The 27,741-nt window shown below is 42.7% G+C and overlaps 1 protein-coding gene across 1 annotated transcript in view; it reads left to right on the plus strand.

Annotated features, from left to right (window-relative positions):
• Nucleotides 1-27,158, plus strand: part of LOC137371971 (protein mono-ADP-ribosyltransferase PARP14-like) — a 61,719-nt gene extending 34,561 nt beyond the window's left edge. Inside the window, exons 9-17 of the mRNA XM_068035159.1 lie at nucleotides 1,446-1,524; nucleotides 3,082-3,234; nucleotides 9,936-9,998; nucleotides 15,464-15,640; nucleotides 19,563-19,769; nucleotides 19,849-20,478; nucleotides 21,196-21,341; nucleotides 22,989-23,166; nucleotides 23,905-27,158. Of these exons, the coding sequence (XP_067891260.1) occupies nucleotides 1,446-1,524; nucleotides 3,082-3,234; nucleotides 9,936-9,998; nucleotides 15,464-15,640; nucleotides 19,563-19,769; nucleotides 19,849-20,478; nucleotides 21,196-21,341; nucleotides 22,989-23,166; nucleotides 23,905-24,209 (1,938 nt within the window). The 3' untranslated portion in view covers nucleotides 24,210-27,158. The remainder of the gene's footprint in view (nucleotides 1-1,445; nucleotides 1,525-3,081; nucleotides 3,235-9,935; nucleotides 9,999-15,463; nucleotides 15,641-19,562; nucleotides 19,770-19,848; nucleotides 20,479-21,195; nucleotides 21,342-22,988; nucleotides 23,167-23,904) is intronic.
• The last annotated feature ends 583 nt before the right edge of the window (nucleotides 27,159-27,741 follow it).

Below are 27,741 nucleotides of genomic sequence, written 5' to 3' on the forward strand. Positions count from 1 at the left end.
TAGGCCAGTGAGCAGAGTAGTGACGGATGATCAGAACTTGGTGCGAGAAGTATCATGGAACTTCCTTAAGATGTGATAAAGTACTTTATGAATCTAATTACTTCCTGTAGTTGCTTTACTTACTTTAAAAAGTAAGCTGTTTATAGATCATGAACCAATATTTTCAGAATTTTCTGTAAGAATTTGGTTTATAGTAAAATCAAAGATATTATTAAGGGTGCTTATGAAAAGTTTTGACCCGAAATGTGAACTATGTTTCCCTGTCTACAATTTCTGCCTGGCCTGCTGAGAGTTTTCCACTTTCTGTTTTTATTTCAGATTACCAGCATCCACGGTGTTTTGCTTTTGTTTATTCTATTACATTATAATGTGTTACGACCGAGGCAGGAGTAAAGCACTGTTAATTCAGTCTCACCACTCCACAGGTCATAGCATATTCGTAAAGTTTCCCACCTGCCAGAAATTAACCAAATTAAACACTTTATTAACCCCCAGTAGAAAACACACCAAACCAGGTTTCTTTAAACAACAACAAATTAACTATCTATTAATAAACTAAATCTTAAACAATATTGAGATAAATCTATGTCTGCAAAGACTCCATAACTTCTTATTCCTCATTCACACACACGTATGTTCAAAAACCAACGGTTAACTGCTTTAAAAAAAAAATGGTGTTTTAAATCAGAGCTGTCTCTTAGGAATAACAAAATAACTGGGTGGTAAATCCTGGTGGATTATTTTCCTGGATCGGTGAGTGTTTCAGAGGCGAATAGTCAGATGCCAGTCGAAGTCTCCAGGTGAATTTGATGAACAGTCTGTAATGGATATGCGTTCATGGCAGTTTGGCTACAGCAGGCGTCACACAGATCTTTCAACAAAGAGTATAGCAATAGATCTGTTTGGATTTTGAATTAGCAGTCTAACAGTGGAAACTTTCCTGAGAATTCCAGAACTCCCAGAAACACAAAAAGCAACAGAAAGTCACACCTGAGGCAGAGACATCTCAGAGACTGGAAGTGAAAAGGAATTTGCTACCTTCAGCAATGCAAAGATTCCTTTCCAGGGGTCTTTTTCCTCTTTTGGCAAAACACAGCCTGTAGATTTTCTGATGAGAGGGACAAATCTGCCTTCAGGGAGAGAAGTTCTTCTGGCCTACCAGAACTAACTGGTTCCAGCTGGTCAAACTGATACAATACAGCATATGTTCTCATCTCTCTTGTAGCTGCCTAAAAACAGGCTTGCAGCACGCACTCATTGTTCCCTGAGAGAGAGAAAAAAAACTCCTCTCAATCTTAAAGGCATAAAGACCCCTTTAATTTTTAATAGAAAAAATAGCACTCCCCTGTCAAATGGGAAAATTAGATTTTAGTATTTAATTGAGAATATTTGTATTACTCATTAACTTTCATTTTTTCCAACACTTGTGTTTCTGTATTTTATAGGCAATGTCTCATGAATTCAAAAGAACTTTTACCCCTCAGCTGAAAATGGCACTTCCTGCTGCTCAGCAGAGACCCTCAGGTAGGTAATTATTTTTTTCAAATTCTATTTCAAATTAGTTTATTCCAGTGGACACTAACCAATGATGAAACATGTCTTACTATAATACTGGTGCCCCTCCATCCTTTAGAGTTTGTTAGATCCAGACAGTTTAATTCTAAATTTTAAAAATCTATGTGATCCTTTTTGTATTTTCTATAGAAGGATTAAATAAATATTCCACTAAATCTTTTCATTTTAGGAATCATGAGTACATTTTCGTGCTCCCTTCCATGTAGTTAGATTTTCAAGCCAAGTTCTTAAACTTTATTAGAACAGCATTTCAGCATGTTATGATCACATTATCAATTATTTCTTTTATAATGTTGGATCAAAACTGTTTATAGCTATATTTTGCTCCTCTCCCTCCGGTCAAATATTGGAATTTTGAATACTCTATATTTGAAGTCTTGCATAATAATACCATATTTGTAATCAATCACCATTAAACATTGAATTATATTTTTATAGTAATATATGTTAGCCCGAGAATCCTATGGGCATTCTACTGCAACTTTGGTGGAAGACCAGCAGAAATCCTGGGGAAATGTTTTTAAGCAGTGGGTCTGCTGGTCTTCTGCAAGGGTTTCCAACCTATTGGCCATCATGTGCATTAAAAGCTACCATTTATGTTAAGCTGTTTGTGATTTGTTTTCTTCAACATTGGTTAAGTGCTTTAGTGTCTGTGTTTTCACCTTTTCTATTTGATTATTTTCAACTTTTTCTGTTCACTAATAATATCACACAAAACCTTGCTTCCCACATTCAACTTTCTCCCTAATTTCTCCTAATCATATTCCACCAAAAAAAGTCTTAAAAAGCACATTTCACAAACAGAAGAATACTCCAAGGTATGTCCACCAACAAAGCTCTTCAATTTTGTACAACGTAATAAATAATTAAATGATGAAAACACACAATTCAAAAATTCTCAAGCTTTCCTATACACTTATGCATCCATCATCCAATCATCCCAGTAGATTTTATCCCCCACCACCAAATGCATAGCCTGACAAACCTCTCCAGGTCTCATAGATATGCCTGATTTAGATACAGCAACCTCAATATTTCACAGCCCGGCCCATCCCATCCAGATGAGCCTTACAAAGTCACTGTACAATTCCCTCAAGCCGCAGTGTGTGGCAGCCTTCATCACAGTGATATCTCTACAGCTCTTCAAGAACCAGACATGTACAAATTGATTGATAAGTCAGTTCTGTTTTCCACATGGTGTTTAATCATCAAAAGGAAGAATCCTATTGCTTGATAATGCCCAAGATAATTCAGTAGTGGCATTTATAGGAGTAAAACAGTAAGGCATCTGAGAATAGGTATTTATTTTTATTGGATTGGTTCTAGATTCTTAGTATTTTTTTCCATCTATGAGTCTGCTTGTGTTATATAATTTATGTAGTGTTACTCCTTGAATCAATGCAATCTCTTGTACTAATGTAGCTTGTTTTTATCAAACTCATCTCTTCCCCTTTTTATAGACTCATCATAAATGTTGGCACTTTTATTTGTTTTTATCCTTTGCAGGACCTTTGTTTGGAAGAGTTTTTTCACGTGCTTTAGATCAGGCTGAAATACAAGTAGGACCAATTTTGCTACAAGCAATAGCAGGAGACATAACAAAGGAGACCACTGATGCCATTGTCAACTCAACAAATGAAAGGTTCACACTAAATGCAGGTATTGCAGCACAATGTTCAAAAGTGATCTGGAGATGTAAAATAGAATTCTTAACCTTTAACTTTTGTACAGATCTTGTACACCAAAATATTACACAGTTTTCACCATTTAATTATGGCCTGGATTTTGCTATAATAGTAATGGTGAGGCTACCAGCGCTCGCTGACAACTATTTCTGGTGTCCGCACATGCAAAGTTAAATATGGAATCCAGATGTTGCTGCCAGAGATAACCAGTCCCTTCACAGAGTGGACTCTTGCAACTCTTGTTGATAGATTCGGCATTGAAATCGATGTAATGGCATGAACTTGGAGTACTTTTCCATTATTTCCATACAAAGGGCAGCTGAAAAAAATAGGGCCAGTGCATTCAGGAGTAAGTGTGTTTTTAATGGGGTAAGAAGTGATGATTACTGCTGTATAACTTGTCTGTCCCTGGAAAATTAATTTTGGAAATGTAGGGCTGGATTTTAAGGAGCCCTTGACATTGGGATTGTTGCAATGGGAGTGGGGGGGGTGGGGAGCGCCTCAAGATGGCCGCCTACCACGGACCTAGACGCCGTCAGGGTCCAGCCCGATCCTCCCAGTGGCGGCAAGGCACTGTGATAATTAAATAATTAATTCAATTGTTATTTGGGGAGCTGGGAGAGGGGCAAAAGAAGTGTATTTATTCAATTTTATTCCATCTATCTTTAAATATTAAACAAGCCGGTCGGGCTAACAGCCCTTTAAAAATGCAATGGGGGGGGCGGTGTGGAGGTAGCGGCAGCTATTTGGCATGCGGCCCGCCATTGGCGGCGAGCTTATAAAATCCAGCCTGTTGAGTCTCATTCCCTCAGAAGAAAATTATTGTTAGAGATTTTTTTTTTAATTCTAATTTTCCTGTCTGTCTCTTTTATCTCTTCCCCCTTAATCACATCTATATTTCACTTTCTGTACATGATTGAACTCTAATTTATATTTCCTGCTTTATACTTCCTGGTTTTGACTCTGCATCTCTCAGTCAGAATACTTCAATCCAATTGGTTGAAGAGCCTCTGTTCACAGATGCCGCAGATCCTATATAAGATCCTGAGGAATCTTGACAGGGTGGATGTGGAAAGGAAGTTTCATCTTGTGGGAGAATCTAGAACTAGGGGTCACTGTTTAAAAATTAGGGGTTGCCCATTTAAGACAATTTTTTTTTCTCTCAGAGGGTCGTGAATCTTTGGAATTTTCTTCCTCAAAAGGCGATGGAGGCAGAGCCTTTGAATATTTTTAAGGCAGAGGTGGACAGATTCTTGATAAGCAAGGTGAAAGGTTATCGGGGATAGGCAGGAACGTGGAGTTGAGGTTACAATGAGATCAACTGTGATCTTGTTGAATGGCGGAGCAGGCCCGAGGGGCCGAGTGGCCTACTCCTCCAAATTTGTATGTTCGTACACCGATCACCTGAAGAAGGCGCGTCACCGAAACAGACATTGAATTAGTGGAAATCTTCACTGACAATAAGTCTATGGGCAACTGTCAGATGAACAGTGAGTGCTGTTCCTTCACTGCTGAGAGCAAATTCCAGGCCGTAGTGATTGGTCAGTAAAGCAGTTGTAACATTAAATAATCACAATATATTGTGCTACAAAGATAAATTTAAAAATGGATACAGTAGAAATAAAGAAGGGATTGGATTTTTGTAACAGAGGTAGGAAACCAACGAGTCTGGTTTTGGGTCAGAAACCCACCTCCAGTGGGAAACTGATACAGATTCAGATTTTCAAATGGATAAGCCCTTAATAGGGTATGGTTTTCTGTCCACTTGGAGCCAGTAGGGCCAGGAATGGAGGTGGGTCAGATCAAGTGTTGTGTGGCACTACCACCGTGCTATTTGGGATAGATTTCGAACAGATCTAGCAATGCAAAACTTGGCATCCATGAGGCTCTGTGGGCCATCATCAGCAGCAGAATTGTACTCAACCACAATCTGTAACCTCATGGCCTGGCATATCCCCCACTCTACCATTACCATCAAACCAGGAGACCAACCCTGGATCAATGAAGAGTGCAGAAGAGCATGCCAGGAGCAGCACCAGGCATACCTCAAAATGAGGTGTCAACCTGGTGAAGCTACAACACAGGACTATCTGCATGCCAAACTGCGTAAGTAGCATGCGATAGACAGAGCTAAGCGATCCCATAACCAACGGGTCAGATCTAAGCTCTGCAGTCCTGCCACATCCAGTTGTGAATGGTGATGGACAATGAAACAACTAACGTTGTTCAGGTGGCTCCACAAATATCCCTATCCTCAATGATGGGGGAGCCCAGCACATCAGTGCGAAAGATAAGGCTGAAGCATTTGCAACAATCATCAACCAGAAGTGTGGAGTTGATGATCCATCTCGGCCTCCTCCTGAAATCCCCAGCATCACAGATGCCAGACTTCAGCCAATTCGATTCAGTCCACATGATATCAAGAAACGACTGAAGGCACCGGATACTGCAAAGGCTATGGGCCCTGACAATATTCCGGCAATATGACTGAAGACCTGTGCTCCAAAACTTGCCGCTCCCCTAGCCAAGCTGTTCCAGTACAGCTACAACACTGGCATCTACCCTGTAATGTGGAAAATTGCCCAGGTATGTCCTGTACACAAAAAGCAGGACAAGTCCAACCCGGCCAATTACCGCCCCATCATCCTGCTCTCAATCATCAGTAAAGTGATGGAAGGTGTCATCAACAGTGCCATTAAGCGGCACTTGCTGAGCAATAACCTGCTCAGTGACGCTCAGTTTGGGTTCCGCCAGGGCCACTCAGCTCCTGACCACATGACAGTCTTGGTTCAAACATGGCATTCAAGGAGCCCTAGCAAAACTGAGGTCAATGGAAATCGGGGGAAATTCCTCCGCTGGTTGGAGTCATATCTTGGGCAAAGGAAGATGGTTGTGGTTGTTGGAGGTCAATCATCTGAGCTCCAGGACATCACTGCAGGAGTTCCTCAGGGTAGTGCCGTAGGCCCCGCCATCAGCTGCTTCATCAATGACCTTCCTTCAATCACAAGGTCAGAAGTGGGGATGTTCGCTGATGATTGCACAATGTTCAGCACCATTCGTGACTCCTCAGATACTGAAGCAGTCCGTGTAGAAATGCAGCAAGACTTGGACAATATCCAGGCTTGGGCTGATAAGTGGCAAGTAACACTCGCACCACACAAGTGCCAGGCAATGACCATCTCCAACAAGAGAGAATCTAACCATCTCCCCTTGACATTCAATGGCATTACGATCGCTGAATCCCCCACTATCAACATTCTAGGGGCTACCATTGACCAGAAACTGAACTGGAGTAGCCATATGAATATCGTGGCTGCAAGAACAGGTCAGAGGCTAGGAATTCTGCGGCGAGTAACTCACCTCCTGACTCCCCAAAGCCTATCCACCATCTACAAGGCACAAGTCAGGAGTGTGATGGAATACTCTGCACTTGCCTGGATGGGTGCAGCTCCAACAACACTCAAGAAGCTCGACACCATCCAGGACAAAGCAGCCCGCTTGATTGGCACCCCATCTACAAATATTCACTCCCTCCAGCACCGACGCACAGTGGCAGCAGTGTGTACCATCTACAAGATGCACTGCAGCAACACACCAAGGCTCCTTAGACAGCACCTTCCAAACCCGCGACCTCTACCAACTAGGACAAGGGCAGCAAATGCATGGGAACACCACCACCTGCAAGTTCCCCTCCAAGTCACACACCATCCTGACTTGGAACTATATCGCTGTTCCTTCACTGTCGCTGGGTCAAAATCCTGGAACTCCCTTCCTAACAGCACTGTGGGTGTACCTACCCCACATGGACTGCAGCAGTTCAAGAAGGCAGCTCACCACCACCTTCTCAAGGGCAATTAGGGATGAGCAATAAATGCTGGCCTGGCCAGCGATGCCCACATCCCAGAAATGAATTTTTTAAAAAAAGTGTGGGGCTCATGTAGACACCCCATGGCAGCTATTACTGAGGCCACTGGTTGTCCTGAGGAAGAGAGCTGCATTTGAAGCCAAAACCTTTCACTGCACCAGAGAGAAGCGAGATGTCACAGGGGAGTTGAAAGCCTGGCACTAGGGGCAGGGCAGACCCTCACTTCATTGATGCCAACATGCTGGAGGCTATGAGGGAGAGGAGGGAGGTCTTCTTCCTGGAGGGTGGCAAGAGGAGGCCAACTGATCATACAGCAGGGGAACCTCTCTATTCAGTGTTATTCCCCCTCTTCGTCCTCCTCTCTTACCTCCTGCTGCTCCCCCAATGAGCTGTCTCCTTCCAGGGCCTCACTGTCTTCAAAGTCCACAACTCTCTGGAGGGCCATGTTATGGAAAACACAGCAGATCACCGCAATGATTGACGCCCTTACAGGAGGGCATTGGAGGGAACCACCTGACCAGTCCAGGCACCTTAATCACAACTTCAGAAGCCCGATGGCCTGTTCAATTGTTGGCCTACTGAGCAGTTGACATTGTTGTATTCCCTCTGTGCCTGTGTCTGGGACTCCTGTAGAGGGGGTATTAGCCATGTCTTCAAGGGATTTCCCTTATCCCCGGATCCATCCACGCACTTTGGGGGATGGAGTAAAGTTCAGAGACAGCCTGGACTGGCGGAGGATGAAGGAGTGAAGGCAGCTGCCAGGAAAGGGAGCACACCCATGGAGAAAGCTCTTGTCGTTGTCACAGACCAGTTGGACATTGAGGGAGTGAAAGCCCTTCCTGTTGATGGATCTCACTGGCTGGTCACTGGGTGCCTTGACGGCCACATGGGCACAATCGATGATGCCCTGCACAATGCCCTCTGTGCCTGTGCATGCCCATCTGTGTCAATGTGGTTGTAGTCCCCCGCCCTCCGGAATATGGCATCCGTGACCTGCCTGATGAGCTGCCGACTGCGAGATGCCATCAAGGTCCGCAGCTGATCCGTGGAGTGACCCAGTTGCATAGAAATTCAGAGCGATAGTGATATTGACGGCTGCAGGTAAGGGACTGCCATGGGGACTGTGAGGCCTCAGGTCATTGTGGATCAGAGTACACAAGTCTGAAATCATCTGCCTGGATAGGTGTCGCCTCATAGAGCACTTGCACTGTCATTTACAGGTTGCTAACTCTTGGGCAGTAGACCCAATGTAACGCCTTCTTCCGCATGCAGCACTCTACTGATCTCCTCTGGCCTCCTGCTGTCCAGGAGGTTGCATCTGCTGAAGTTCATCCTGGATGCTGTATGTCCAAAGTCAGAGTAACCTGTTCCCATCTGAACTCCCTCAGCTCGGCTTTGTGCATTCACCAGGCCTTTTCCTGCCAACCCCAACTGCCCAAATAATGCCAATAGCCTCTCCAGATCCCTACCACTCACCACTGAGAAAAGCAAGTCTTTCAGCTCCAGCAATGTCTTCTCTCTGGTACGTTTGGGGCAACTGAGCTTTATTTTGTGTGTCTGCATTATTTTAGTCAGCCCTCCCCATAGCCCTCATGGCCCTCTGCATTGTTTACGACTTGTGCACCCTGTCATGTTCCATACATGACAATTTTCTCATGCCCTTCCTTTGAAGATTGTAAACTTATTGCTGACCAGCATGTTAACAAACTCCTCAGTGAGGGCGTGCAGAGTTGCTGTTCCCTCCTTTCCGGCAGCCCTTTAAAAATGGCTTCGTTTTTCAGAGACGGCAGGACTCTGCTGACTTCTGAGAACGCAGTCTTGAAATTCCACACACAGCTGCACCCACCCCCAGCAGGCTTTAAAAATCCAGCACTAAAATCAAAGCAAAACACTGCAGATGCTAGAAATCTGAATTAAAAACAAAGTGCTGAAAATACACATCAGGTCTGGCAGCATCTGTGGAGAGAATGGATGAAAGCTCACAGACCTGAAATGTTAACTCTGCTTCTCTCTCCAGAAATGCTCCCAGACCTGCTGAGTATTTCCAGCACTTCCTGTTTTTCTTTAAAAATCCAGCCCTTGATTTTACGATACATAGATAACAACCTATTTACGATCAGAATTAATTTATTTAACTTACTAGAGACACTGTTAATTTGGTTTAAATAAATACACCAATCTATATATTAAAGGCCTGCTCAGGTATAAAATTTAAACCTGACCCGGCCCAACCCGACCACAGCCAAACAGAACCCGACGAGAGCCTGACTCCTTTAATTAATTTTCATGCTTGACCTGAATATTGCAATTAATCTAATAATATCAAACGTGTTATTGAAACAGAAATCCACGGTAATCGGAAGTAATTATAGGAGCCATTTGCACACTGAGAAGTGGAAAAAAACACTTGCTAAAATGTAATAATGCATTTATTTATAAAACACGGAGCCAGTACAGTCCAGCCCGACCCAACCCGGGGGCGAATGCTGGACACAAGTCTACAGAGCAGGTGCTGGGAGGTGGGATTAGATTGGGCGGCTAGTTTTTTTCAGCTGGCACATACACGGGCTGAATGGCCTCCTTCTGTGCCCTAATTTTTCAATGGTTCTATGTACAGAAAATATAGGCCCAACCCCACCCGAACCCGACACATGTGGTTGGGTTCAGGTTGAGTAGCCAGGCTTTAATGCATATTTTGTGGTGAATACCGTGTATGATTGGTGCATGGATAAATTAATGACTAATTATGAAATAAGGAATTATTCTATGCGCGTATAAATTAATCATTTCATTTACACATTTAATTTCAGGTGTGTCCAAGGCAATTTTAGATGCTGCTGGTCAAACTGTAGTAGATGAATGCATAGAACGAGGTACTGTTACTGTAGAAATTTGTTTTGCTGTCCTAATACCGATACTGAACAATGTAATTTATGGCTGTAAATATTAAGCTTTGTTTCCTGGTTAACAAATTTCTGTACTAAAACAAAAACATTAATTTTATACAAAATTATTATGCAATACAATAAGACAGAAACAGAAACTGTCTGATTATTGACAAAGTGTTGAGGGGGGAAAAAAGTGATTTTGGGTGGGTTAGAGAAGGGCTAACAAACAGGAACATGGTGGAATGGTAGTGCCTGATGTTTCAAAAGAGGCCAAGAACAGTTTGGATTACATTTTCCTGAACCATCCTCCTCACAAGGCTTCAACACCTTGCCCCGTCATTACTGCCAGACTGTGGTCATCCCAATGCTTCCAAACTGTCGATCCCAAGACCCCCTCCCTCCAGATTCCTCTCAGTGCTCACTCCAAGACCATAATACCATTGCTACCAGATTCCAAGACTTTCTCTAATGGTCCCAGATGCTGGGACCCCTCGTAAACATTCCCAGGACTCTTCTCTGCATGTTCCCAAATCCTAGGAATTGCCTCAGTTTTCCTAGAAAAGACCCACACCTGCCACTGTTGATAGCACCAAACATATTGCATTTTAAACATAGGAAAATGTCCCAAGGTGCTTTGCAGATGCGTAATCAGACAAAAATGAATTTGGAGCCAAAGAAGTAGATGTGAGGAGGGTGACCACAAACTTGATCAAGGTCGTGGATTTTAAAGAGGGACTTAAAGGAGAAGAAGAGGCTGAAGGGTTTACGGAGAGTTTTCCATAGTAATGAGATGGTTGAAGGCTTGGCCACCAATGGTGGAGTGAAGGGACTGAAGTATGTACAAGAGACTGTAGTTGGAGGAATACAGAGTTCTGGGAGGGTTGTAGGGCTGGAGGTTGTCACAGAGATAAGGAGGGGTGAGGTCCTGAAGGGATTTAAAAATGAGGTTGTGAATTTTAAACTTGAGGCATTGAGGGCCTGGGATGTAGCTCAGCAAGAACAGCGGTGATGGCTGACTGAGGTAGCACAAGATAGGAGTGGATGTTTGGAAGAGCTGAAGCTCAGAGGGTGGAAAATGGAATGGCCAGACAAGCATTGGAATAATCAAGTCTGGAGATGAGAAAGGCATGGATGAGGGTTTCAGCAGCAGGTCGGCTAAGGCAGAATCAGAGGTGTGCAGATGATATTACATAGAGTCATAGGGCTGGAGTTTCGTTACAGAGGTGGAAAAATGGAGCTGGGACTGGTTTTGGGTTAGATACCCACCTCTGGTGGGAAACTTGATTCAGGTTCAGATCTTCAAATGGGGAAGCCCTTATTGGTATGGAGAGCCAGTAGGGCTGGCAATGGAGGTAGATCAGATAAAGTCTGGGGCTCATATAGACACCCATCAATGCCGACATGAATCTAATGCTGGAGGGGGTGAGGGAGAGGAGGAAGGTCCTGTTTATGGAGGGTGGCAGGAGGAGGTTACCTGATTGTACAGCAGGGGCATCTCTCTATTCAGTGTTATGCCCTCCACCTCCTCTTCCTCCTCATCTGTCGCCTCCTGCTCCTCCCCGATGTCAGTAGCCATCTTTTCAAGGGATTTTCCTTGTCCCCTTGGAACCGTCCATGGTCCTTTTGACTAGGTGCCTCCTGCCCCATAACTGTTCTCAATGTCCAAGGAAACTCAAGCCCTCTTTTCTGCACCATGCCTCAAGCCACACATTGATCCTCCCTGTCTTTCTATTTCTACTCTCGCTAGCATGTAGACCTGGCAGTCATCCACAGATTACTGCAGTCAAGGTCCTACTTTTTAACTTCCTCCCTAGCTCCTGAAAATCTGACCGTAGGATCTCAATACCTGCCCTCTCTGCCATTGGTATTGACGTGTACCATAACTTCTGTACCACAGCCCCCTGCAGAATATTCTGCACCGTCTCTGTGATGTCCTTTACCTTGCACCAGGGAGACAACACACCATGTGGAACTCACAATGACGGTTACAGAAATGCCGTCTATCCCTCTAACTATGGAATCTCTTATAACGACTGTATTTCTACTCTTTGCTGTTCCTACCTGTGCAGTCCCTTGTCCACTGGTGCCATGGTCTGGACTGCACTCCTTCAAGGTGTTGTCACTCCTGGCAGTCTCCAAACAAGAGGCAGGTGAGGCGGAGTCACCGGGGCTAGTCCGGAAGGCCCAAGCGAGGGGGGGTTCCCAGGGGGTACATTTGTTCCTGGTGGGGGTCCTCCAGGGCCACAAATTGCCCATGAAGGAGGGATTCCCCCCTTCCCCCCACCACCAAGCCTGCAAGGAGGATGTCACATTTTCCAAGGCATTCGGCCCGCATGGAGGAGGCCTGTCCCCCCACACCGCTGGTAAACGGCGGTGGGAAGAGGCCCTTAGTTGGCCTGTGGGCGGGAAGGTCGTCGTCAGCCTAATCAGGAGAATCAGAACTGGGATTCCCAGCATCGGGTTCCATGACGGGCGTTTCTGCCCAGATTGTCTGGTCCCTCTGCCACAAAACCTGCCGTCGGGATGAGCATAAAATCCAGCCCATGAAGTGTCCTGACGTTCCAGAAATTGGAAGCAACATGTCTCAGCTGTCTATCCATGATCTAACAAACCCTCTATTCCCTCTTTTTTAGAATCTAGTTAGTACCTTGTTTAAACTATTAATTTTAATTAATGCCTCTAGACCTGCACTATGCTAATACTTAAATTCCCTTACAGTTATACTTAACCCCAGTTGAGAAAGTTTTTTTAAATTCGTTTAGCTAGCTAAGCTATAAATTTAATACAGTACTTTATAATTTGCTGGTCCTAGTTTAAACCACTGCTGTGTTTTTTTTCAAAAACCTAATATTCACTAATCAGTCACCTACTTGCTGTCCTCTGATGTCACTCTTTGGTTTTTTTGGAAATACACCAATTGGGTTTGCGCTGTCTGCCCAGACGCACACCCTACACGCGCGCACATGCATGCATACATACGCACACCCCACACGTGCATGGACGCGCACACACACACACACACACTCACATCCTCTGCCGTCACTGCTGGGGCTGAATTTTACTAGCCGTCTGATGTCGGGTGTCATAGTGCAGGGGCCTGGAAAATTCTTCCGGGAGAGGCTCGCCATGACCCCTGACGTCGAGAAGGCCCTGCCGCATTTTCTGGCAAGGCCTCAGTGGGGCCTTCATTTTAATATTAAAATTAATTGAAACACATGCAAATAAACTTACCTTGTCGCAGCACCCGTCTCACGCCGTTATTGCGGCTGTTGGCCGGAACTCCAGTCCCTTCGGAACTCCGCTCAGTGTTCCAAGGCATGACACTGGAGGGGAGGGGGGAGGAGTGAAATTCTCAGGGCGGGAGGGCAGGTAAACGGGGAAAAACCCTTCCATTGGCTGAGGGGATGGTGGGAAGGGGTTGAAGGGCAAAGTTACAAAGTTGGGGGGCAAAGTTGATGATTAGGAAGTAGAGGTTATCCGGTGTGTAAATAATATGAAATGGCCATTAGAGGGGGGTGGGAGAGGGGCCTCGATCTGTTAATCAAGTTTTCTTTGCTCTCAATGTGACTTTAAAAATTTTAAGTACTGGTAAGGGCTTGAAACCCTTTAAAAATGGCACCGGCGCCTGCGCGGTGGCGCTGCCCCCTTTACGTTATCGGGGTGGCCGCTCTGCCCCCTCTATTTAAATGAGTGCCGCACGAAGGGGCTCAGCAGTGGCCATTCCACACGGGCGGACCGCCAACTTCAAAGTGCAGCGCGATAGTAAAATTCAGGCCTGGTGTCTCTGATCAGGTCCATGAAGATGAAAGTAGGCAGTCTTTGTAATGGACTCAATATAGAGTTGACACTTAGCTCAGCCAAGGTTGACAAAAATCGGTTCAAACTGAGGCAGTGCCTGGGCAGGGTGATGAAATTAATGGCGAGGTTATAACGTTTGTGGTGAGGACCAAAGATGATGGCATAGCTCTTCCCAATGTTTAACTGGAGGAACTTGGAGCTCATTTAGCACTAGATCTCGGGCAAGCAGTCTGACAACAGAGGCAGTGGAGGAGTCAAGAGTCATCATGGTAGAGAAGTAGAGTGGAGTACTATAGGTGTGCATGTGGAAATTGATGCTTTGTTTCAATTGATGTCACCAAGGGGCATTGTTGGGATGAGGAGAAGGAGGGGGGCCAAGGATAGATCCTAGGTGGATACATCACTGTACCTGATTATGTTAAGAATCTCCACCTCACCATCAACACTGCCATGGAGGGTCTGCAACTATATATAGAATGACTTATATTGAGCACAATCTCTGTATGACAAGGCATCACAGGTGTTGTATTTGAAAGCAATGTGTCCCACGTACAGCCAATTTGGTTTAAATATCACATTCATAAAATAGCAACAAATCACAACTGAACAAGTAGAAAACATAGAACAATTTTCTTTCTTTCCAATGAGCAGGTAGCAAACAGGTACAAAAAATATCAATTGAAAATCAGCAGTCAGAAAACAGTTATCAATAAAATAACTAGTAAGAAGAAGCAGTGAAATAACTCAATGTCCTTTGAGAAAAGGTTTTACCCACTAGCTTGTTTTGTCAGTAATCTGAGGACATAGTACTAAAAATAAGTTTTGTATTTTTTTAAATACATAAGTTACCAATCTTACTCTTCCACCCTTTTCTATGTTTAGAATTTCTCTAATAACATTAGACCTCTATCCATTGTTCTACATTCCTGGTGCCTTGAGTTCATGGTAGTTCTGGTCAATGGTAATCCCCAGGATGTTAATAGTGGGGGAATGCTGTCAAATGGAGTATATTTCCTTCCCTAAAGGACACTAGTGAACCAGATGGGGTTTTTTCAACAATCACTTTGTGGCTCTCATTGGACTAGCTTTTTAATACCTGATTTTTTTTTTTAATTAATTGAATTTCACCTTCTGCCATGGTGGGATTTGAACCCACGTATCCTGGGTTTCTGGACTAAGGACAAGACTACTGTGCTACCACCTCCCCCTGGAATATAGTAGTTATTTTTTAGAATAATGGTATATTTTCTTGATGAACTAAGTCTGCCATTCTTACTTGCTTCATGTCCCAGACATGTCTGCTTGCAGTTGCCAGATAACAAGTACCCAAGCTCATTCCGTCCTTGCTTCAACTCAAGCCTCATGTCCTGCTGTATCTTCACTCATTACATATTTCACCCAACTCCTTTGCTCTTTGTCTTTCTGCTGTAATTCCCTTCCCTGTGCTCCTTTCCGAACTCCCCATCTGTGTCCTGAATTAACTGCAAACAGTGCTACAAAATTTATAAAATGCGTCATCATAAAAAGCAGTTAAAATATTACTTAAGGGGAAACTTGCACTATTAATTACAAAACTGTTATTTCTGCCATTATTTCCATGTTACAGTGAGCATACTAAAATTAAATGAGATAATTCTCTATTTATTTTGAAGGCTTACAGCCAAACAGAGGAATAATAATAACAAATCCAGGAAATCTACAATGTCAAAATATAATTCACATGGTTGGACAAGCAGACCCAAATAAAATAAAAGCTGTTGTTGATACAATTCTTCAGGAGTGTGAACGAAACAAATTCTCCTCAGTTGCTTTCCCTGCACTTGGAACAGGTTTGAATTTTGCTCATTTTTTTATTTGTTGATATTTTGTGTTTCATTATACATTAAAAATAAATAAAACCAAAAGATAGTTATTATCCACATTAGGTTTGGAAAAACTGCTATATATAAGTTGTGTCTTTAATTTGATTAAATGTAACAACTAAATGGAGGTGGAGGAAGCAAGTTTGGTAAGGAAAGCAATGGAGAGCAGTGAAGAACTGAGGTAGGAACTGAGGCAGGAGATGTTGTGGCGATGTAAGTATGCACTCTTTGTAATGGAAAGGATATCATATTTGCAACTAAGCTTGGGATCAAACAGGATAGCCAGATAACAAAATGTCTGGTTCAACCATAGTGGTTGGGAGAGAGCTATTGAACGTGTGGTTGAGGGAGTTAACTAATACTGTGCTGCAACATTTATGCTGAGATTTGGTAGCAAGTGCTACAATAAAGGACTCACAGTTCTTGCACTAAGTCTGACCCTGATTACACAATTTTTAATGAAACAATGAAATTATAGCATGGAGATGGGTTAGATATAGCTTAACCACACCTTCCTTCAGGTATACTGTCACTATCATGACGGCTAAAGTTGGCAACAAGACATTCCTTCCAAGAGGAATCCAGTTCACCTTATTTGAACCAGCAGTAGTAACACCTTTGGGAAAATGTCCTGTCTATCCAGATCAATTCATAGTCAGTGTTGTGTTAGCTGACATTTTAGTTTCACAGTACCCTTGGGCTAGAGAGGAGACAAATCATTCAGAGTTTTCACTCATGGGGCTGAATTTTACTAGCCCTCTGACATCGGTGGGGTGGTGGGGGGCCCAGAAAATTCTTCCGGGAGAGGACCGCCACGAGCCCTGCACCAAGAAGGCCCCACTGCATTTTACTGGTGGCAGTGATGCCTTGGTGCTGCATCCCCCCCCCCTTCATTTTAATATTAAAATTAATTGAAACACATGCAAATCAACTTGCCTTGTCCCGGCAGCCATTGCATGGCAATATTTCGGCCACCGGCTTGAATTCCCACATCTTTGGAACTCCATTTGGAGTTCTGAGGTGTGACACTAGTGGGGAGGGGGGAGGAGTGAAATTATCAGGGCGGTGGGAGGGAGCGAGGAAAACACTTGTTATTGGCTGAGGGAATGGAGGGAAGGGGTTGGAGGGCGAATGTTTTGAGGTGTTGGTGGGGAAGTTCGGGTTGGGAATAAAGTTTATTTTGGTTTGAAAGGCCCAAAAACAAACATTTGGGGGGTGGGGGGCTGGGAAAGGGCCTCCAGCTTTTATTTAATTTTTTAAAGACAATGTGAAATACTGTTCCTTTAAAAATTCAAATTTCTTATAAGGGCTTGAAGCCCTTTAAAAATGGCACGGGCGCGATTGCCGGGGACAGAGCGGCCACCCTCTCTATGTCATCAGGGGCAGCTGTTCCGCCCCCTTCATTTAAATGAGACCCCGTGCAAAATATCACGGGGGCTCAGCGACGGCTGCTCTGCGCGGGCAGACTGCTGACTTCAAAGCAGGCTGCCGTGATTTGCATGGGCTAGTAAAATTCAGGCTATGATTGTTAATCAACAACCCTTAAATAAAGTGTATTGTGTGGAGCCATGAGGTTCAGGTGTTATATTTTCCACAGTTAAATAGCCTGCTAGTACTCACTGTCTGAGCCCACACATCAAGTGTGGCCAATTGAGAGAGGTTCATCAGGGCTGCCTATATTTTAGGAATTATGGCTGGAATTTTTCAGCCCTGTGGGAGCAGGCTGGAGGCAGGGATGGGGGATGGTGGGGATGGGGTCATAAAATTGTGAGAGGTGAGGTGGGGGGGAGCCGTTCCCATTGCGATTTTACTAGCGGCGGGAGAGGTGACAAATGCACTGCACGCCCCAGGCTAATCGAGGGCCTTAAGTGGCCAATTAATTGCCACTTAAGGGCTTTCTCATACTGCCACTGGTTTATTACCAGCGATGGACAGGCACTTTGGCAGCTGTGGAGGCCACCCAGCAATACCAGGTGGCCTCGTTGTGGGCCCAAGGTGGGGGGGGGGCCCTCCACAGCTGCTCCTGCCACCCCTGCTAGTGCACCTCCCACTGCCCTCCTGATTGACCCCCCCCCTCCCCCCAGTCTCCTCGCCAGAGCCCAGCCAATTGTCCCCGGCGAGGCACATAACTCCACTTCTTCGGCACCGCGTCCATGATCCTCCTGAATCTGGTGCAGTCCCAGCAGTGCCCACCGCTCCTTGCAGCACTGTTAGGACTGAGGAGCTGTTGGCCCCCTAATTAGCTGGCAGCTCCTGGAGGCAGATTGTCCTGCCTCGGAGGGCAGAAGTCCTGCCTGAGGCCAATTAAGGGCCTGGGCCGAGTACAATTTCTGCATGGCTTCCAGGCCCAGCGGAGGTGGGCTCCCACCCGACTTTTAAGCTGTTTGGCAGGGCCTCCATCCCGATGTAAAATTACAGCCAATACTTCAGGAAGAACTGATATTATATGCTTAAGTCCACCACTTTCGAACCCTTGCTTTAAGAGTGCTACCAACTGAGCCAAGCTGTCAATTGGTCAACAAATGCATTTCTATGGCTGCAGCTATTTTTGTCAGGTAACTACTCTGTGATGTGTAAAAGACAATAGCTCATTGGCATTTTTGCATGAGATTGAGAGATGGACCCTTGCAAGGTTACAGGAGCAGAAGGTAGATGCGTTCAGTGGCTTAAAGAAGGATTTGTCAGCCAGTTTCAACAGTGCCGGTTTGATCTCACACAGGAAGATGGTAAAGGCGTATAATATCAAATGAGTTGTTAAACTTAAATATGGTGAAAAAAGTCAAAATGGGAATATTTAAGTAATATAAAAAATCAAAATAATAGTTATAAAAGAAAGACTAAGATAATTGGAGCAGAAATAAAATTTTAATCACTTATTTGGAATTAATATGTTTTATCTGTTTAGTGTTAATACAGTAATGAAACTACTCCTGACACCTGAGTTTCATTAGCATTATTATTGTAGCTGGGAATCTTTTGGTGTCATGGGTCATGAACTGAAATGGTTCAAAAATGATATAAAAATGAATGTAGAAATCCTGGACTTATCATTAATTAAAGGACTAACTTCAGCCACAGGAAAAACTCAGTCTGGAAATTTACGTGGTGGCTTAAAAGTTGGGGGCAAGTCCACCTCCCCAGGATCTGGAAACCATGCAATGATTTTGCATGGCCCAGGAACTTAATTGGCCTCGGGCGGGTCTTCTGCCTCTCTGATGCAGGAAATCCCCTCTCCAAGAGCTACCAGCCAATCAGAGGGCCGGTAGAGCCACTGGGAGCTGTGGCCACTGCTGGGACTGCACCCAGCGTGAGGAGCAAGAAGGACGCTGGTCCCAAAAATTCTGAGTGGGGTCTCAGGCCTTGCTGGTGACAATCGACTGGGCCCCAGTGAGGGGGGATGGGGGTCAGTCAGGAGGGTGGGGGGAGGTGCTCCAGTGGAGTTAGCTTGTGCTGATGAGAGGACCCTCTGTGGGGTACAGGGTGCCTTCAGGAGGGCCCCCCACCACAGCCTGCAAGGGGGCTGCCTAGTATTACCGGTCGCCCTCCTCAGCTGACGAAGAGCCCAGCTGCCACTGATAAAATACCAGTGGGGGTGGGTAGAGGCCCTTAACTGGCAATAAATTGGCCACTGGAGGGCCCCGATTGGCCTGGTGAACTGTTTGCCACCTCCCCCGTTGCTGGTAAAATGTCAGCTGGGGTAGGTAGGTGGTGGAAACGGCACCCCCACCTCCCACTCGATTTTACACACCCCTGCCCCCAGCCCACTCCCAGGGAAGTGGGGGCGTAAAGTTCCACTCAGAGAAGTTGGCCTCTTAACTAATTAATTGTTATAATGGTGACCAGAAGGCCAGATCACATATAAATTTTAAATCTTTTTTCGCTCAAATAGGACAAGGACGAGTAGACCCTTCCCAAGTTGCTGATGCAATGATTGATTCAGTCGGTGAATTTGTAAACAGAAAATCGCCAACTTATTTGCGGAAGATTCGTATTGTCATTTTTCAACCTCAAATGTTCAATGAATTTCAAAGCAGTATGCAAAAACGGGAACGATCCAATCTTTCAGAAACAGAATCCTTCTGGAATAAGGCAAAGCGTAAGTCTCAGAACATTTTACAAAAATAAAAATTGTATTTATGTCTTATTCTAATGGATGGTATTTCTGATACTCCTAGATGCAGTGACAGGAGTGCTTTTTGGGGATCAAAGTAAAGAGAAGAAACAACTCTTCACTGAAGACCATATTATATTAGAAGATCAGATAGAGCCAGCTCTGATTGAGTTCTGTGGAAGCAACAGGAAAATTGTAGAAAATGCTAAATCCTGGGTAGAAGAGAAAATTTTAACGGAGCACAATGACAAAGTCATTAGCAGTGATTACATATTTCAATTTTCTGAAAAGGAGCACGAAGAATTAAACAGACTCCAGAAAAATCTGCAAATCAGAGTAGAGCTGGAACGTAACAAATCTGGGGCTAGGATCAAAGTTTCTGGTCGCTCTAAGGATGTTTTAACTACTTATTCTAAAATTCACGAAATGATTAATGTTATCAGGGAAAAAGAATCGAGAAGAAGAGATGAGCAACTTATCAAAAATTTGCTGGAATGGCAATATGAACATAGCGCTCAGTTCATACCATTTGACAATGCTACAAATCTGACACTGGAAAAGGCATTCAATGAAAACAAAATTAAAATTCTGATTGAATTGCAAGGCAGAAAATATACTGTGGAGTTTGGGAAGGATACTGCAACTGACAGTCAAGGAAATGTAATTAAGCTGAAAAGGGTTTTAAAAACAGAAGGTAAAGTTTTCCATGTTACATAATTTATACTGCTCATATTTATTCATTTGGATACATTTTCTACAAGAGGTGAAGTGGGGATCAGGACACTCCTATTGCCCTATAGATGATAGAGAAAGAAACCTACATAAAGTAAGTTTGGCCAGTTCCAATTCAGTTTGAAGTGCACATTTGTTCACAGTATAAAACTGCATTTAGTTTTGTCATTAATTGGAATTAAATAGGCAATCTTAAGGGCTTAGGATGGTTTGTGTGGTGAATGGAAATAATATAGCTTTTGTAGGGTACTGCTTTGAGCTGGGGATGTTAGGGCAATGTATTCATTAAATATTATTTTCATTAAAATAAATTATTTTGCAAACCTTTTACTTGCCCAGAAGAAAGAACTAAAATGCTGTTATTGATTAAAACATCTTGGACAAATTAATTGAATCATTCAATAGATGTCATATTCCATGTGTTTGTAACTAAATGGGACAGAAAGTTTCCCCAAAGGCTTTCCTCATGAAGTCATCATTCCTTTTAAATCAAAGAAACTTTAATCAGTATCTGGCTTGTCTTTTATCTAGCCTGGTAGTACTTGATGATAACATTGGATGCTTATAGTGGGGAAAATATCCTAGCACTGATATCCATCTCTTTGAGCTAAAATAAAGTTCAACTAGCATCTGAGCTATGATTAAAAAATATGATGTAATTCATTTGATGCATCTGCAGGAATGCCAACCAACAACATTCCAAGCCATTGGGACGACATGCAAAAGTCACAATACCGATCTGTGCAGCTGCAACAGCAATCCAAAGAATATCAGGATGTAGAGAAATCAATCAAAACATCACTGAATCAGCTTCAGATTGTGAAGGTATTTCAATATTTAAACATTTGTTGATATATAATCCTATTTCATGACATCATAACATAACAATATAATGGAAATTGACCAACCTTCAGTTAATACTTGACTGTTTGGAAGTTGCATACCGCCAAATATAGATTAATGTGACTGACATGTTTATGTAGTGCAGTTCATCATGATTTTATATCCAGTGTAAAACAGTTCTATGGCACATACACATTGGTTCCAAAGATCAATAATTGTAAATTGTTGGCAGTTGTTCACATTAATATATGTAGACCTATCTCTAAATATGTATCTTAGAAAATGTGCATGATAATTTGCATAAAAATCTTCTGGGTAATAAGTTGCCTAGAAAATAAAGGGGTATTCTTCTGAGTTGCTGCCCACTTTGGAATGGATTTGGGGCAGTAAAAAGAGCAGAGGGGGTTTTGGAAGTTACCACCTCAAATTCTCCCAAAAATTATACCTGCATTCTCCTCCCAAAAAAAAACACCGGTCCCATTTCAGACCAACCAGAAGTGCTTACTGCCCATGTAAGTTGAGTCAAGAGGGTGCACCCTGTAACCCAATTTCCTTATTTTCACCCTAAATCCATACCAAAGAATTAACGCCACTCTTAATATCCCTGAGGCAGTTATAACTTGGAGCAGGCCATTTTGTGTAATCATAATGACGGTTAGTGTTTCTTTGCTTGTATAGGTTCCTTTTAAAATACTGCATTGTTAGGAATTTTCCTGCTACTTCTACAGAGCTTTGCTCATATGCTTTGAGTATCCTGAATGGATTTCCCTATGGAAATGCTTTTGTCTTTGGTTTTGTATTATGAAGGGGAGTAGGATAAGGTGCTATGAACATGATTACCTTACAATAATCACACTTTTTTCTTAGGTTTTATTTGTGTATTATCAAGCATTTTCCCCAAACAGCAACTTCAGTCCAGATGAATGGAAAGGGTTTGGAACACAGTGGGTAAAAGTGATTGGTACTATTTGCTCGCATGGAGGGTAAACACAAACTGGATGAGCTAAATTACCTGTTTCTGTGTTGAAACATCTATGACATTCAAGAGGTCAGATTCAAGAACTTGATAGTCAGGCTCCATGTGTGCATCTCTTCCCTATGTGTTCCTACCCTCTCACTAGGATCTACAGACTGAGAAGGTCTTATTTAGATTTCTCTGATTGTCATAGGATCATCGGAAATAGGAGTAGGCCATTCGGCCCATTGAGCCTGCTCCACCATTCAAACAGATCATGGCTGATCATCTACTCCTATGCCATTTTTCCCCATTATCCCTTGGTGGGGATAAGCGAGGATCTGCCCTGCCCCTAGCGCCAGTCCTCCAGCTCCCCTGTGACATTTCACTTCCCTCTGGTGCTGTGCAAGGCAGATCCATCCCTCAGAACAACAAGCAGCCTCAGTGATGGTTGCCGTGAGAGTCTACATGAGCCCTACACTTGATCTGACTCACCTCCATTCAGGGCCACTGCCTCTTAAGTGGATAGGAAACCAGTCTCCATACCAATTAAGGGCTCACCCATTTGAAAATTGCAATCTGAATCCTAACGGAACCAGAGAGGCCTAAAGAGAAAGAACGCTATTTTAAAATTAAACTGTCTATAAAATTAACCAAGAAATTTCCTTGAACAGATTGTAAGATTGCAAAACCCATGTCTATGGAAGAATTATATGATTAGAAAACAACTGCTGGAAGAAAAGAATCCTGCTGGCACTAATAATGAAAGGATTTTATTTCACGGAACAGCATCAGACACAATCGATTCAATCAGCCACCTTGGATTTAACCGCAGCTATGCGGGAAGGAATGGTAAGGATCAAACTGTAAATGCTGAAAAAACAGGTTATGATTATTTTAATATATAATGTCCATCAGGACTACAGTGTTTTCTTCATTCTTTGTTAGAATATTAGTAGCTATTTTCTTTAAAATAAAATATAACTTAAAACCTTAATTTTGAGTATAATAGATAAACTGGGGCCTATTTATATGTGCTTACTGCTCCATTTATGCTGCAAAATGGGCTGATGGGTAAAAAGAAAATGTGAAAAAAGTCTTACCCACTTTCCACCTAAGGCTCATCCAAGTTTTTTTCTTCCAAAAATATACTTTATTCATAAAAATTTGCAAAAAAAATGCATAACAAAACAGTCCAAATTTCACATTTTGGGAAAATACAATAGAGATCAGATTCCTTCCATCCAGAACATGAGGTGTTTCACAACTCTTGCCATTCCATTTTATATGCAAACCTCACCCAAGTTGATTTTCAAGCAGGCCTCAAAATGGGAGTTCAGTGCTGCCACCCAAAACAGAACTGCACTGCAAGCTACCTGCCCAGTTACCACAGCAAACTAAAATCATCCACAATACTCCAAACTATTAGTTGGTTTAAAAAAAAAGTTTCAGTGGAGGCAGGTCAAAAGGGTGCTTAATTTAAGATGTTCAAAGCAGATATGGTATGTTTTCTTGAAATGAAAACATTATGATGTTTGCTTTCAGAATATAAAATGAAATGCATAATTAATAACATTTTCTCTTTTACAGCTACAGCATGTGGGAATGGCACCTATTTTGCTGTAAATGCGAATTATTCTGCTCAGGAAACATACTCAAGGACTGACAGTAATGGGTGGAAGTACATGTATCGTGCTCGAGTACTTACTGGACTCTATTGTAGAGGAGTGGGAGGAATGGTCACTCCCCCTCCAAAAAATTCAGCAAATCCTACAGACTTGTATGACAGTGTCGTTGACAATGTACAGGCTCCATCAATGTTCATCATTTTCAATGATATTCAAGCCTATCCAGAATACCTAATCACCTTTAAATTACTGAATCGTTTCAGATAGAAAATGACAATTTATTTCAATAGTTTATTATTTGCTCTTAACATCTGTTACTCAACTAAAATTGGAATTCAACTTTCTGAAACTCTCTCAGTCAATATAATAGTATTTCTATGCAGAAGTCATCATTTTTAATTTGGGAGAATTAATCTGAATAGCCATCGAAAGAACTGGATGGCAATGCCAGAAAACTGTTGTTTCATATCTAGAAATTAGGTTCAAATCTTGATTGACTGGGATGACCTTCTCTCTTTGCTATCTGGAGATATCTAATGTGAAATTACCTTGGGCAGTCTTGAGCCAGTTTTTAATGGTCTTGGACCTTCAGAATAAACTCCTGACATTTTGATACTAGATTGGCAAGCAAAGGTCATAAGGACATGTTTTATGGTATGGCACCCCAGTTAGAAAAGTTTATACTGGTGTAATCAGGGGTGCTAGTCTGAATACCTGTGCAATATTTCCCTTGTTTATTGACTCTTTCTGCATAGATCTCTAGTGACAGCATTCCTGCCACCTTCCACTGCTAAGCTGATCAATAACCACAGCACTTAGCTGTTCTGAATTTGGAGCATAAGAGATAAGAGCAGGAGTAGGCCATTCGGCTCCTCAAGCCTGCCCCGCCGTTCAATAAGGTCATGGCTGATCTGCCCCAGACCTCAACTCCTCTTTATGCCAGCTCCTTATAGCCCTCAACTCCCCGATATTTCAAAAATCTATCTACCTCCTCTTTAAATACTTTCAGTGATCTAGCCTCCACAGCTCTCTGGGGTAGAGAATTCCGACATTCACTACCCTCTGAGAGAAGAAATTCCTTCGCATCTCAGTTTTAAATGAGTGTCCCCTTATTCTGTAACTGTGTCTCCTAGTTTGAGATTCCCGCACTAGTGGAAACATCTTCTCAACATCTACCCTTTCAAGCCCCCTCAGAATCTTGTATGTTTCAATAAGATCACCCCTCATTCTTCTAAACTCAATGAATAAAGGTCTAACCTGTTAGCTATTCTTGATAAGTCAACCCCTTCAGCCCAGGAATCCGCCTAGTGAATCTCTTTTAAACTGCCTCCAATGTCAGTATATCCTTTCTTAAATACAGGGACCAAAACTGTACATAGCACTCTAAGTGCGGCCTCACCAACACCCTGTACAGTTGTAACAAGACTTCCTTGTTTTTACACTCCAACCCCCTAGCAATAAAAGCCAAAATTCCATTTGCCTTCTTAATTACTTGCTGCACCTGCATGCGAACGTTTTGTGTTTCATGCGCAAGAACACCCAGATCTCTCTGTGCTGCACTTTTTTGGAGTCTCTCTCCATTTGAATAATAGTCTGCCTTATGATTCTTCCTACCAAAGTGCATGACCTCACACTTTCCGACATTAAACTCCAACTGCCAGGTTTTTGCCCACTCACTCAACCTGTCTGTATCCCCTGGCAGATTCCTTATGTCCTCATCACAGCATGCCCTCCCACCTATTTTTGTATCATCAGCAAATTTAAGAAAATATTAAGAATTTGGAAGAGGAACTATTTTCTCTGACCCTGCCTGTCACTTAAGAATGTGAAACGTGGTATCAAATTCTGAAAAAAAAACCTTAGTATTCTTGAAAATTAAAATGAGAGTCATTTGAAAATTGGAGCTCCAGGTCTTATTAGCAAAACTGGGATCTGCTTCTCTGCAGATTGCTGTGGAGTTCCCATGCGTATCTTAATGACATGCAAATTCCTAAAACATCTCGCATCCCTGCATGGATGTCAGGACAACACTGCTGAAAATTCTTCACAATTTCATGTGTGCAGATTCTCAAAAGATTGTATGAAGAGCAGTTCATGGATCCATTGTAAGGTATAAATTAGTCAGACTCAAAACAAAACTGCTGTCTACCCCTAGCTGTTCCTTCCTCTTGTTCATGCTCACTTGCTGCTATTTTATCTTAGTCCTCATTTGTGCAGAGAGCATCACCAGGTAAACCCTTTTGACTCTGTTTGGTCACCAGCAGTGGATTTATTTGTGCTGATACTTAGGGCTGTGGAGTGCTTGACAGTTGCTGGTCTGTAAAGGCAGATTCATGTTCATTTCTGATGTTAGCTTCTTCATCTTTGAAGCCCCTTACGCAAAGAGGAAGCAAATATGATTTAAGGTGGGGAATACTGTAAATAGATAAATATGCCAAGTAAAGCCAATAGGATTCCATGCTGATGATGGGCAAATGTGCTTGCCTATTGCTCTAATTTTATTTGAAAATGCTTCAAATCATGACACTAATGGGAAAGTAGACATCAGAAAGTACTACTGGATTCCATTGGTTTTGCACATCACTGAATATTCCATTTGGACCTGGAGGAGACATCTGATATTCAGTAACATATAGAAAATGATGCAAGGAAGGAGAACCCATTTGGGGTGGATATAGCAGCCCTCGTGTTAAACAATTTGGTTCATTGCACTGACTGAGAAGAGTACTTTCGGATACGAGCCCATAAATTTGGACTCGGTTGAGATGTAGCTGCCTGCAGTCCAGCAAAGGAGGCTCATCTTTTTCACCTCAGTTGAAAAGGACAAGAGTCTACTCTCAATCTTTGCCCCTTTTCTCTTTTCACTGTAAAGCTGCAGACTTGGACTTTGCCAAAGTCTGTCTTGACTATTATGCCAATATATGCAAAGAACCATTTTGCAATGTCCTCTGAGATTTTCCTTTATCGAATAACTAGTGAATTTTTAACAATTTATGACGCTCTAAAATAAAAATTGCTGAATGTTTATTGTTAAATTCTTTAATTGTCATTGCATGCAAATATTCAAATAAACAATTGAAGGAAAGTTAAATTCTTGTAATTTTTATTCATTGTCACTCAAAATCAAAAATGTAATTTTACGTTTTTCTTTGGGTTAAAAAAATGTAATTGTTTAAAAGTTTATGCCTTACTTGTATGAAACATTTTTAATAGAGATTAATAAATCTACCTGGTAAATCCTAATGTGCAGAAATTAATTTAATGTCAAACTGTACAACAACAGAAAAGGAAACAGAACGTCTGAGAGGCTTAGCTGATCTTACTGTCATTTTTTAATCGTTCATGGGTTGTGAGCATCACCGACAAGGCTGCATTTGTTGCCCAACGCTAATTGCCCTTGAGAAGGTGATAGTGAGCCGCTGCCTTGAATTACTGCAGTCCATAGGAACAGGAATAGGTCATTCAGCCCATTGAGCTTGCCCTGCTATTCAATATGATCATGGCTGATCATTCACTTCAATGCCTTTTTCCCCACACTATCCTCATATCCCCTTATGTCATTGGTATTTAGAAATCTGTCAATCTCTGCTTTAAACATATTCAATGACTGAGCTTCCACAGCCCTCTGGGACAGAGAATTTCAAAGATTCACAACCCTCTGAGTAAAGACATTTTTCCTCATCTCTGTCTTAAGTGGCTTCCCCCTTATTTTGAATTTGAGTCCCCTGGTTCTAGACTTCCCAACCAGGGGAAATTACCTCCTATCCCATGTGCTTTAATTTTGCTAACCTATCTCCTG

Source organism: Heterodontus francisci, chromosome 7 (genome assembly GCF_036365525.1).
Source record: "Heterodontus francisci isolate sHetFra1 chromosome 7, sHetFra1.hap1, whole genome shotgun sequence".
Taxonomy (NCBI): Eukaryota; Metazoa; Chordata; class Chondrichthyes; order Heterodontiformes; family Heterodontidae; genus Heterodontus; species Heterodontus francisci.